Source organism: Streptopelia decaocto (genome assembly GCF_964273445.1).
Source record: "Streptopelia decaocto genome assembly, chromosome: 3".
NCBI classification, from domain to species: Eukaryota; Metazoa; Chordata; class Aves; order Columbiformes; family Columbidae; genus Streptopelia; species Streptopelia decaocto.
The window spans coordinates 78,212,977-78,226,195 of NC_138656.1; the positions used below are offsets into that span (position 1 = coordinate 78,212,977).

At 38.4% G+C, this 13,219-nt stretch overlaps 1 protein-coding gene across 2 annotated transcripts in view; it reads left to right on the forward strand.

The window, feature by feature from the left end:
- The window catches only part of USP45 (ubiquitin specific peptidase 45), a 55,190-nt gene that overhangs the window by 9,784 nt on the left and 32,187 nt on the right, over positions 1 to 13,219 (forward strand). For both annotated transcript variants that reach the window (XM_082049563.1, XM_082049564.1), the window contains exons 3-6: positions 916 to 1,085; positions 2,676 to 2,779; positions 3,281 to 3,381; positions 12,523 to 12,668. In XM_082049563.1, coding sequence (XP_081905689.1) covers positions 916 to 1,085; positions 2,676 to 2,779; positions 3,281 to 3,381; positions 12,523 to 12,668 — 521 coding nt within the window. The remainder of the gene's footprint in view (positions 1 to 915; positions 1,086 to 2,675; positions 2,780 to 3,280; positions 3,382 to 12,522; positions 12,669 to 13,219) is intronic.

Sequence of the window (13,219 nt, forward strand, 5' to 3'; positions counted from 1 at the left end):
ACATGATGTGTGAAGAGGGGCTGAAGGTAACAGCTTTGTTAAGCCATATGAATGAAAGTATAGTTTCTTTTTTTGAATGCCTGGTAGCTGATTATGGAGAAGGCAAAGGCAGACCCTTCTAGGAGGTCCACAACGAAAGGGCTAAAGGCAACAGACAAAAGTTAGGGCAAGGAAAATTTGGCTAGGTATGAGGAAATTTATTTAATTTTCACCCTGAGGATGGTCAGACAGAAAACTGATTTTTGTAGTGAGTTGGTTAACCTTTGTCCTTGAATATATTCAACACTCAGCTGAACAAAGCCATCAGCAACCAGATCTAAATTTGTATTTGGCCCTGCTTTGAATGAAGGTTTGAACAAGATGGCCTTCAGAGGTTCCTTCAAACCTAGGTTTTTCTGTGATATTATGGTGGAATTTGTGCAAAAAGTATCACAGAGAAGAATGGTGTTCAGAGTTCATGTTCAGAGTGGGCAGCTGTAGTAGAGATGAATGGGTATTTGGAAATCTTTCTTCAAGGATTGAAAAGGAGGTCAGCTGCCTGTGTTGTTATATGCAAAAATAGATTTATGTAGTTTTTTACTGTTGACAAAACAAACAAACAAAAACCACAAAGAAACAGGGAAATCAGTTTTGTACAGAAGTCCTTGCATTTTTGTACAAAGTAGTTTATCTGTTTTTAAGAGGTGGCTTTATTAACTTGAAAAGGACTTTTAATTTAGAGAGACTGAAATAGATATTTCATTAAATTCATTACATGGACAGCAGCTGGCTGATTTTTCCTATTTTAGTTCTTTGTTGGTTTTTTTTTTCCTGATGCTGAATTCATTGAAGACTCAGCTCTTTTAGTCTATACAAGCTCCCTTTCATAGCTATGATTTTTAATAGACGAAAGTGAGTATGTGTTGTTCTCTCTAGGCTTAACCTGCCAGCACGTGAGCCAAGCGGTGGATGTGCATCATGTGAAGAGGGCGGTAGCTCAGAGCGTCTGGTCGATATGTGCGGAGTGTCTGAAGGAGAGGCGGATGAGTGATGGTGAGCCCGTGGCACCTTCGGACATATGGCTGTGTCTCAAATGTGGCTCTCAGGTGAGCATACGCTGCCAGCTTATGGAGGTGGATCAGCCCTGGTTTTCTAAAGGATCGTTGTCTGTTTGGTCTCTCATCACCTTCAGTGAAACACTGTGACATAAGTGCTTAGTTGTGAGAATCTGTGCTTCAGCTTCTTCAGTGGAGTGGGATGTGGCCTTATGTTCTTCTCTTGTTTTCAGCAGTGCTTTGGGTTAGATTTTTGTGTTGTGGTGCAGTTTGGCATAATGAGCAGTAAGTAATGGTCCTACCTTTGCTGTGCTCTTCACCTGCACGCTCTTGCTGCTTACAGAAAACTGGCTGCAGGAACTGTGTGGTTGCAAAATGCATCCATTCTGCTGGCTCGTCTCACAGAAGATCCTGCAAATACAAATGAATGGAAAAAACAAATATGTATATCACTGGATCAACTTATACTGTGGGCACTCAGTTTCTAGATTTGATCGAAACCAGGGAGAAAGGTCTGTGTCGGAGTGAGAATGCTGCTTTTTGTGGCAGCTTGCCAGTAGATTGGATCAGTTATAATGTCAAATTGTGGCTTCAGAGTTTGAAATGGCAGGTCCTGACCCCAAGGGCTTGCACAGGTTTCTGCCCTGTGAGTGAAGTAAAGCCAGATACAGAAAAATTCATTTTATAGGCAATGTCACGCTTGGTTTGGCTAATAGTTGCCTGAACAAAGCATTTCACAATTCTCTTAGACTTCTAGTAGATCTTATTTCAGGAAGGACAGAAGCCAGCTTCTACCAGTATTATCTAATCAGATTTAATTTTGAAAGGAACATGGTTTTTTGCAGGCTTCAGAAGATAGTTAACTAGGTCTGAGGAGAACTTGTAAATTTTGTCTCTGAAAACTTGTAGTTAAGGGTTTTTAAAAGACGTTAACTCTGCGTGCTTTTTCATCTGTTAATAGCCTCCAGAACTCATGGCTCGCTCAGAGACCAGTCCTGAATCTTTTCAGTCCCTCTCTGTAGATATTTGCAAAATTGCAAATGCTTTCTCTTGAAGATGCTGTGCATAGTGTGTTCTGAGTAGCTTTTTTGGTACAAAACAAGTTATGTACCTTTTGCATTTGCTATCTGGAATGCATTTGAGATTCTTGACCAGTGAGAGTTACCTATGCTGTCCTTTTCTTAATATTCTGTGAACCAAATATGATACATAGTAATTTCATTCGTACTTTTTAGAGAATTCTTTTGTGAATGGCATAGTTTTCTGCTATTGATACTTATTCAAAAATTAGGAATTATTTCTATTAAGTTAAAACAAACTTGCTGATTTTCTGTACTTTTAACTGATTTTTTTCCAAGTAGAAAAGATGAAATTTTGGGTTTGTGTTGTCATTGATTTTCCTTTATTAGTAAAAAGAAAATGTGTTCATTAGGAAAAAAAAAAGTTAACTGATATATTTAATACTGGATTATAAAGAACGTTAAACCCTCTCAATCCTCGAGAATGCTAAAAGGGTATTTAGGTCACTATAGCTTTCTGTCTAATTTTGAAAAGTAAAGTTTTTGCAGTTTATTTACTAATAATGTAATATTTCCCTACTTCTCTTTTTTCCCTTTGCCATGTTGATGTTTCCGTTTTCAGGGATGTAGTAAGAACTCAGAAGGCCAGCATTCTCTGAAACACTTCCAGACAGCGCGCACAGAACCTCATTGCATTGTTATCAACCTCAGCACGTGGATCATATGGTGAGAATGAGTGTGCAGGTGTTCATGTATGCCTGTATATAAGGACTACCTTAAAGCAGTGTCTTCTTGTGATAAGGAATGATTCTGACAGATAAAATCATTACTTTATATAGAGGAAAGAGGCTTTTTGGAGAGAAAATTAGTTTGTCCTTAGGACTCTCAGAGAGGTCACAAGTCAATACTAGAATAGAAGTGTGAGTCCATTGTGTTCTGTGGAGAGTTGACTGGTTACAGGAGTTTGTCCTTACTGCTTGTTTCTGTATAACTATTTGCAGGACTATAAACTGAGATTATATAGATCTGTAAGTATCGCAGTGAATTGGGGCTGATCTATAGAAGAGCATATATGGGATGAGAGAATTCAGTTTTATTCCTCTTTTTAGTATGAAAAATTGAAACCCAGACCTGAAGTGATTTGCATGAGGTTGTTTGAGAGGTTTGTTAGAGCTAGGAGTTGCATCCAGGTATCCTGAATTCCAGTTCGTTTCTTCTTTTGTTTAGGTGTTATGAATGTGATGAAGAGCTGTCAACACATTGCAACAAAAAAGTTTTGGCACAGATAGTCGACTTTCTTCAAAAACATGGTTCCAGGGCTGAACCAAGTAAGTTTACACAAATAGTTTTATTTGGAGGCATCTGTAATATACTGTCTCTAAAATGAGCATTTCAGATTTTGAGTCATGTTAAACATACACTTGAAAAATGGTGTATGATGTGAGTATAATGCAATTGGTAATTGAACAATTACTTGGGGAAGCAATGCCTGTCGAAACATGTCATTTTTTTTTTTCTACAGTATCATTACATTTTAAAAATATTATGGGCACTGTAGGACAGTTTTTCCAAATTGTGTCTTTAATGAAGGAAGTTTATTGTGGAGAAGATGTTACCTTAAATAAGATGCCATGTAAATTAATGTGCTAAACCTGTATAGAAGTATAAATGAGTTGAATTTTCCTAGTGTGGATATGTCACATCTTAAAATGCATTTGATTTAAATTTATTTTCTGCAGTTAATTAAATTTGTTTAAGTAGATTATCTAGTACTCTGTTGTTTGGTGTAATGCTTTTTGTTAATTTATGTTATTGGGTTTTAATTGATAGAACACTCATTTCTATGAATAGAAAATAGTATTAGATTATTTCCCCATGGTAGGAGCCTACTATATCTTCTCAATCTATGTAATAGTAGATAGAACTTTGTACCCGTCACCCTTAACTGCAGAGATAATCAACTGGTTAGAAGTAAGAATGGACAAGGATAGCCGTACTGAATTAGACCAGGTATTCCTGTAGCTGCATGTGCATAAATCCTACTGGTTTTAAGAGGTGTTATATATTTTTGGAGGGTAAAAAAATCAAGGGCCACTCAGAAATACATATTTTATATTCTAATCTAGCCACAAGTTGCATGTTAAGTTATTTAACTGTAATAAATCAATAAATTGCTACTTTTACATCTTTTTGCTTGCAGCAATGGAAATACAGTTTTGTTCACAGCTTCAGTTTTAAGTTTGGATGTAATAAATGGATGTTGCAGCTTGCTTACAGATGAAAATGCTGTAGTGTCTGTTTGAGTTCATTTAGTGGAAATAATTTCATCCTGGTTTTGTGCTGTTGGGTAAGACTTTCTGAGAGATATGACTCTGTGCTTCATGGTTTAGATTCTTAATTTGTGAAACTTCAAAGTATTTAAAATTTTTGGAGTATGGCACTTAGAAGTTTTCTGTGAAATGTCTTAAATTAAGCAACTGAAATTCCAAACTAACTCAGGAAAAGTAACCTTAAATGAGGCCAAAGATTTCTTAAAAATCAGGTGTTTATAGCAGAGCCAGGCAGAATGTATTTCTGCTGCATATGTATTTGTGTTTTATTTTGATACTGGTTTGAAAATGCATATTTTCAGGCACAAGCGGGGTGGTCACTGCAGCAGCAAGAGGTCTCAGCATGTGGAGGTTGCTCCTGAGGGGCTGTTGTGGCTCCTGTTCTGAGCCGGGAAAGGGCTGAGGGTCAAGTGCAAGCTTGTGTTCGTGCAAGAAGTGTGTGTGTGTGCTGCCAGGAATGTTTTAAAGGTGGAAGTCTGTGACCTTCTGCATGTGGCAGAGTATGGCGGTTTGGAGCCCATTCTTGAGAGCTCTGGGAATGCCAATTAACTAGCAGGGCATCTCATCAGAATTAATGTATCTCCAGCAATTTCTTGATTTCAGTGGAGCTCTGCCTGCTGAATGAGGAGTTTTTCATCACCCCAGATCAATTAAGCCACACCAAATCATCTTTTTCCCATCGTCCAATGCAGATTGGTAGATGCATTCACAGTCTCTTATCCCTTTTCCTTCTGTTGCTGGCAAAGGATTGGCTTTCCTCTTGCTGTTTCCAAAAGTGGAATCTGATTTGACTGACAGGAGGGCTGGAGCACCTCTCCTATGAGAACAGGCTGAGTGAGTTGCGGTTGTTCAGCCTGTTGAAGAGAAGGCTCCAGGGAGACCTTACAGCAGCCTTCCAGTACCTAAAGAGTGCCTACAAAAAAAGCTAGAGAGGGACATTCTGCAAGGGCATGTAGTGAAAGGCCAAGGGGTAATGGCTTTAAACTGAGAGAGGGTAGATTTAGATTAGATATAAGGAAGGAAGTCTTCACCATGAGGTTGGTGAGGCTCTGGAACAGGCTGGAACAGAGAAGCTGTGGATGCCCCATCCCTGGAAGTGTCCAAGCTCAGGTTGGATGGGGCTTTGAGCAACCTGGTCTGGAAGGTGTCCCTGCGCATGGCAGGGGGGATGGAACTAGGTGATCTTTAAGATCCCTTCCAACCCAAACCATTCTATGATTCTGTGACTTGTTTGGTTTTCTTAAGTGTCAAGGAAAAGAGGAAAAAGCTGTTTGCCCGGCACAGGCTGTTGCTTTGGGCCATGCTCCTCGCTGGAAGGGCCTGGGATGCAACTGTGTATTGATAAATAAGTAGTATGCATGAGAGGGAATTCCCAACGAGGGCTGACATACTTGTTTCACTTCCATAAATGTAACAGCAATGCCTTTTCTGTTTTGTGTCAAATACTTGGGCTGGCACACTTGGTCCTTCCCCTAAAGAAATGTAACAAGTTAAGATTTTTTCTTGTCTTTAAATTAGACTGGCTTTAAGGATTTTTTAAAAAAATAAAATCTGAAATTGAAATGAAATTAATGCTGTTTTCCAGAACACAAAGGACATGAAGCGTAACAGTGAAAATTAACTCTACTTTTGATAACTTATCTTTTTTTTAAGTGTAGGGTTTTTTTCATTTTACAGTGATGTTTTCAGTGTAACTGTCATGCTTTAAATTATTAGTTGGCTTAGATTTTTAAAATTTATTTTGTATAATCATTAAAAACATAAACTAATTTTAAATGAATGAAAAATAACCTGTGAGAAAACATTAGCATAAACCTGACAATTAATAATTCATATTTCTCACTTGAAAATCAGTCTTGTGCTCTTTTCCCAGTGCTTTTCTGTTTCTTCCTAAAAAAAACCCACAAAGCAAAGACACTTTATTTTCCTATCAGAATGTGGCACTGCAACAACAATTCATCTTATGTCTGGATTTCTTTCTGTTGCAACAACTGGTTGACATGGTACATCGTTAAAATTCAAATAGCATCGTGTAGAAATTTCTGCAGAAATGCAGAATGAACATGGATATAAGTAACAGATGAAGGCTGCTAGGTTTTTTTTCAGTTCTTGAAAGTGCAGGAGCCATTTAAAGATAAAATAATCAGCTTAAACACGTAAGGGAGGGTTATATAGATTTCCTAATTAATGCATCTTGGAAAATAAACAAAAGCAAAATGCTTGTCATTTGGTACTAATGTGGTGGAATAGTGTGGCAGCAGGATCCCTGCTTTTCACTCGGCCTCTCATAAAGATTCAACTTCACTTCAGCTGTAAAAATGTGCAAATTACATTACTACTACATGACTGACTTTTGTAATTACATTAAGCGATTGAGATAAATCCCAGTGCTGGGTTCCCAAAAGAATGCTTGCAGCTGTGTGGTTTTCGCATCTGATCCTATGGTTTATTGTACCCAGCAATGCCTGCCTTTTTTTTTTTTTTTTCTTTTTGGCCTTTTTATTTTTTTGGAGGAGTCTGTTTGGTTAAGAGGTCATGTTGGGCACAAGATGGAAGAATAAAGCAAGATTGCTTTCTAGGGTGTACCACCCAGAAAAGTGTTTTGTGGAAAAGGTTAGCAGGCCATGATGATTTTCACAGAAAGGCAGGTGCAGTATTGTCCGTGTGGCACACTTGTGAGCTTCACATGGACATAATGCACATGTAGTACACAGAAACCATGCTGAGACATTGCGATCTGCATGTCTGCTCATTTGCTGGAGAAAATAAATTGTTTTGCAGTCTTAAAAGTGAGTATTATGCGTATTTTCCTTTACAAAAGCCAAATTAGATGTCAGTGGAGACATAAGGTTGAATACTCATTTTTTTTTATAAAGCAGTTAATTAAATTGGTTTGTGTGGCAATAGAATGGAAAGAAAGAATATTTATTCTCAAATTTTATAGATAAATTTATCTTTGGGAAGGTCAAGCAGAGGAATGAGATTTTGCTAGTAAGTTCAGCTGCCCAGATTTGCCAGTAGGTGAAAGTTAGAAACCTGATTTCTGTTTTAATGAATGTAGCTGATGTAAAACAAAGACTAAAAAATATATAATTTTACAGTACAAGTAATAGGTGTTAAGTGGTATGGAAAAACAAATAGTATGAGAAATAACTTCTCAGATTTGTGTTCATCTGTGGATATTAGCAGTTGACAAAGGATCACACTGATGAACATAATTGTATTATTTCATAACTGATTTTCATTATGTGTAGTTTGGAGCTTGAAGTTGTATAAGTGCATTCTGTCTACTTAAAAAGAACATTAAATAGCAAAATGAAGTAGAATATATTAATTCTCCAAATCTGAGCTACACTTCAGCAAAAAGACATTTTTTTTTCAGTCATAAATTTTCTTTCAATTTTATTTACATTCTTAGGGGCTACTGTTAATTATCCCCATCACAAAGAAGTGAAAACCCTATCATTGAGAAAAGATTTTTTTAGACTTTCTGTCATTTTTATCCATGGATTCTTCCCTTTCCAGTCCAGGTACTTATTTACTTGTGAGGTGTAGCACAAGTCATCTGAGTGTAGAGGATCAAAACTGGTGCTTGAATACCTTGCTCTTTCACACTCTGAAGATGTGTTTTTTAGTTTATAACATTCTGGCAGAATCAGAGAAATAAAATTGCAGTTTGTGGTCTTTAATTAGTTAGGATTGTAACACTGCAAGAGAAGTTTGGATTGTAAAACATAAAGCTAGTGACCATTTCAGAAGAGAACCATGCTGTTTTTTCTAAGGGTTAGATTCTCATTGTTGTACAGTGTTGAAAAAAAAATTAAATTTTTCAAATAAAAAAGGAGTGCCAGACAATTTAGTATTATTTCATAATACAGTGTGATGAGAACTTGGTAAAAGAAGAGCAATCTATTAACCTTGTTTTTACCGTGAAGACCTTCAGCTGAAGTGCCAGAGTTGCATTCAACAGAAAAGGCTTGACCTTGGAATAAACGTGCATATTCCTGGAACCCTCATTTTTAATTAAAAAAAAAGTCGCATTGAAAAGATAAGCAAAACCACTACTCCCCCGGCTGAAAGAAAAATTGGATGTAATTTATCCTTTTGCTTGCATGCCATCTGCACCCCTGGGCACAGCTCACTTTCAGTAAGGGTGGTACAGAAGTCCATGGTCGCTGCAAATGTCTGAAATATGGGCAAAACAAATTGATAGGGAACCTGCGATAACTTTTCTGAATATCTTTTGCAAGTGGGTGTGTCAGCACCCATGTGTGTTTGCACACTGAGTCTGGTGACTTGCTCTGATTCACGGACTGAATAATTGTCTGTGTTAACATTGGGCTTGGGATTCTCAGTCACGCACCCATGAGGCCGGTGCTGTGCAGCCATGGGACAAAACCATGTTCCCTGCCTCCAGAGAGCTTGCGAGACAAGACTACAGGTGAGCAGATGTAGGAAAGAAAAAAGAAAAGCTGAGGGAAAGAGTGGCAAGACAAGAGTGCCTTGCAAGCAAGAGCAGTAGCAGAGGAGCAGTCAGTGACTCTTGTCCTCTTTTCTCTGGGTCTGGCGGGGAAGGGGGCTTGCCAGCATGGAGGAAAGCAGGGTGACATCAGGAAGCTTTGCTGAGCATGAGGGTGGTGCCCATGTACAAAGGCAGCTGTCTGAGAGCCAAAGGAGTGAGAGCTGGAGGGGGATGTTATGGTGGGACCAGAGGTAGGCACTGGCCTGAGGCCTGGGAAGAGATGGTCAGTAGGATGTGATGAGCTGGGTGGAGAGCTGGGCAATGGGTCTTGGCAGAGTGCTCTGGTAGGGGAGATATGCTTTGTCAAGGGCAAAGTATGTTGGGGTGATCAAGGACCACCTTGGGTGAGAGTTGTCCCTGCGTGACTGGATGAGAAAGGCCACGTCTGCAACAAAACTGCAGGAGGAGTCTGAATGTGTGAGCTCCAAAACAGTCAGAGCCAGATATGTTGTCCTCGCAGTGGAGGACAGGCCTGCCCGGGGCTGATGTTTACAGTGCCTGGGAAGGGCAGAGAGGTTGGGGGTCACCATGTCAGCTCTCTAAAAGATGTAATAGTGAACTATGGATAGAAATCAGTCTGTGAATTTAATAACTTTTGTGCTTTTCACCCACCTTGCTCTCACTAACAAGTTCCTTTATAACAGGTATTACTGCACACAGAAAAATGGCTTGGACTACTTCTTTTCTCTTGTCTGGCCAGCAGCTGAAGGCCCTTGTGGGCAGCAGCAGATGACAGCCATTTCGATGGAATCCTTCTGCTAGGGTCCCTTTTGTGTCTATACTGGCTTAAAAGTCACTTTTCATATCCAAAAGCATGCCTGGTAAAACATTACAGGGTTGCAAGACTGAGTCATCAAGAGCCCATGAAACATTTCAGTGCAAATTCACTTTAAAAAATTACATATTAGCCTTTTGATTAATAACATGCTTGTAGCCTGGGGTTAATTTTGCAGAAGGACCCTCCAGCCCCAATCTGTAGATGTAATAGCTGTCGCAGTCATTACCAGCATCTTCTATTAGGATTGACCAACTCTTCACATGTCAACTAAACATTCAGCTTCAGGCTCATCTGTCATTTATCACTGAGCTGGGGACACTAAGCAGAGTTAAATTTAAAACTGCTGTCCCTCCTCTGGCTCTGTGTATGTCTTTAAAAATATCTGCGTGGAATAAGCGAGACAGCAGGTAATGTTTGTAATTGCAAAGCAACACTTTTCTGTCAAGACTTTTTCACAGATACAAAAAAACCCTAGTAAAATCTCATGTGGATTGTATTTGTAAAATTATTAAAAAAACCAAGAGTAATTAATCAGTAATTAAAATCTTCTAAATGGAAGGAGGTTCCTAGACTTCAATAGCAACATAGAGACCTTTTCTTAATTTACTACTACTTCTCCTTGTCCCTATACTAATTATCCAGCTTTGTGGCAATCGGATGTCTGGTTCGCATTTATTGTGTTTTATAATTGCGTGTTCATCCGGCTCTTTATCGCAAAGCTGGATGCTTCGGCTTTGTTTTCCCTCCCTTAACTAATTTGTATGTAAGGTTCAGCAAATGGGACCTTGCTACTTGTGTGAAGCTGCCATTTAACCATGAAGTGAAATGCTTTTATTGAGTTTGCCCTGCAGATATGGTCCGCTGTGGCAGTGCTGTCCATATTTGGTGGCTGTGCAAGGAGAGCCAGGTGGTGCTGCAAAGCGTAGCACAGTGAAGCGTGGACAGATCTAGGTTTGACATTTGTCATCCTCTACTGCTAAAGGGAAGAGAAAAATCTGCTTTTCCATATGCTTATGCTTTAATTTTTGCCTGCAGTTTTGTCCAGATGGCCTTGTGAACATTGTTTACTTTAAGATGCTGTCCCAGATGTTTTTGAATGCCGATGGATAAATGCAACAACTGTGGTATACTAATACACAAATTATTTACACAATTTTGGTTGTTTTTTTTTTTTTTTTTTAACTGTCTCCCCACCACTCCTCTGTATGGCACGCTTTTCTGAGGGGAAGAAGTGTTGACTTATAACATTAAATTTCTGAGAGTGAGCAGTGCCTTCAAGTTGCAGTCACTTGGAGCTCCCATTCTCCTGCTAAGGTTCTTTTGCAGCTCTGTGTGGGTGGACGGGGCCCAGGCACTGTAGCTGCCCCTTGTAAGCACGTCAATTAAAAGGCGTTGCTGCACGCAGCCCATGAAACTGTGAGTGTTTCAGGGCGTGAGCAGCTCCCAAGCTATTTGTCATTCATTGTGTTGTCTGCTTTTTCAAGGAGAACTTGATCTCTTACTTTGCCCTTGTACCGTCTTAATTTTCCACACCAGTGGAAGGGAGAATATTTTAAAGCTGTGTGAGCAGTATTACTGAGAACACTTAAAAATGTTTTTAAACAGCAAAGCACCTCTAACAGCATCTTGACAAACTTAGATGCAATTTAGAAAAATTATTATGCTTTGGTGACGCTGCAGGATGCAGACGGACTGTGTCAGAAGCTTGTTACCAGATACAATAGATACTTTAATGACTCGTGTTTTGTTTAATTACTTTTTTTTAAATCTTCTAAGCAAGAAACTACCTAGGAGTGTACATAAAAGAACCTTTTGACATGAGCATTTCATTAACGTAAATAGCTCTGTTAGTTATTTCTCAAGAACACTTTAATGAGACTTCAATGTGAAACTCATTAGAACAAATACATGAATTCATATGTCAAGACAGAGATTGCAGCATCACAGTTCTTGGCATCTATTAAGTCCATAACTCGTTTACATTGACATGCATTGTTAATCAATATTTAAGACACTGCAGATGTCAGTAATGTTCATATTTAGTCCTGCAACCATGACAATATGAAAGTTGCTAGTAGAATTCAAGGCTAAATATTGTTATCTCAAGTCTTTCCGTTACCTCTAGGCTACAAGTTAATGACTGTCTAACTTTGCTGCCCCTCATCTATTTAAATAATAAGGGAAATAAGGAAATACGTGGACTTTATGGTGGTTGCATATTCCATTGCAGTTTTATCAAATTTCTGTTGTTTAAAATTAAAAGAGCAGCATTCTATTCATTTGGGTTACATTAGCAGTTCCTCTGGCTGTGGCAAAGGGTGGGTGAAGAAGCAAATGTTTGGGGAAACCGGTACCAATTCTGATATGGCTGCTGACTGGGTTGTGCAGGGCAATTCAGAGTGTGGTAATTGCTAAAGACTTGCAGCCTTCAGGTGGTAACTTTTGGTTACTTCTCTTCATATGCACCAAAAAGCAGCCTTTGTGTGCTGTTTCTAGTGTGTCTAATTAACGTACATCTAAATTGCCTGTTGTTAATAAACTCACCAAGCCTGGTTTATTTATTGCTTGGATAATTTAAGAAGTTACAGTCTTATGAGACAATGTAATTGTTGTGGAAGGTTTTGTTTGATATATGTAGTTGCTGGGGGGATGTTTTTTTTCCAGGAGTTTAGTTGCTGATGTCTCTTGGTTTTTAAAGATGAGGTAAAGCAGCTTAGACTACCATCAAGATATCTTTCTGTATAGATTATAATAAAAATGATAAATTTAATCCATGGAAGCACTAAGTTGTTCAAACTATGTGATTATGTAGTAATGTTAATCTATAGTTTAATTATAGGTTCATCAAAAATCATACGACTCCGTGAAGAAAACAGTGAAGCAAGTGAAATACTGAAAGGAAAAAGTTCTGGTAATGGTGCGACAGTTCCAGTGAAAGGAATAAATAATTTAGGAAATACATGCTTTTTTAATGCTGTCATGCAGGTAAGATGTAAAGATCGTACAGATTTGCCGTAATAAATTTCAGAAATACTCAGTCTGTATAAACTGTAGGCTTCAGAAAATGTACTGACTGATTTACCAGTCTTCATTCTGCCTTCTCAATGTCCTTTTCAAATTCTTTTCTCTCCTTGCTATCCAAGCAATATTTCCTGTAATAACAACAAAAAATTTCCTGGATCAGTAGCATTTTTCACAGTAATGAGACAAATGAAAATGTCAAGCGTTTTGCACACTGCATATGAGTGTGGGTTGTACTCTAGCATATGGTTTTATTTGTAGTTCAGCATTAGGCAGTCATGAGTAATGCACAGTATTTACCATACCGGTGGGTGTGAAAAGTGGTACTTTATGCATAATGTAAATGTCTGCACAGTGTGTTGTGATGATATTAAGCCCCTACCATGGGTGCAGTTATAAAAGTACTTTTATTTATTTATTTATTTATTTATTTATTTATTTATTTATTTTCTGACCAGTCTAAGAGGAATGAGCTATACCAATGCACTTCTATTGATGTTGAGTGTACAGCTAAT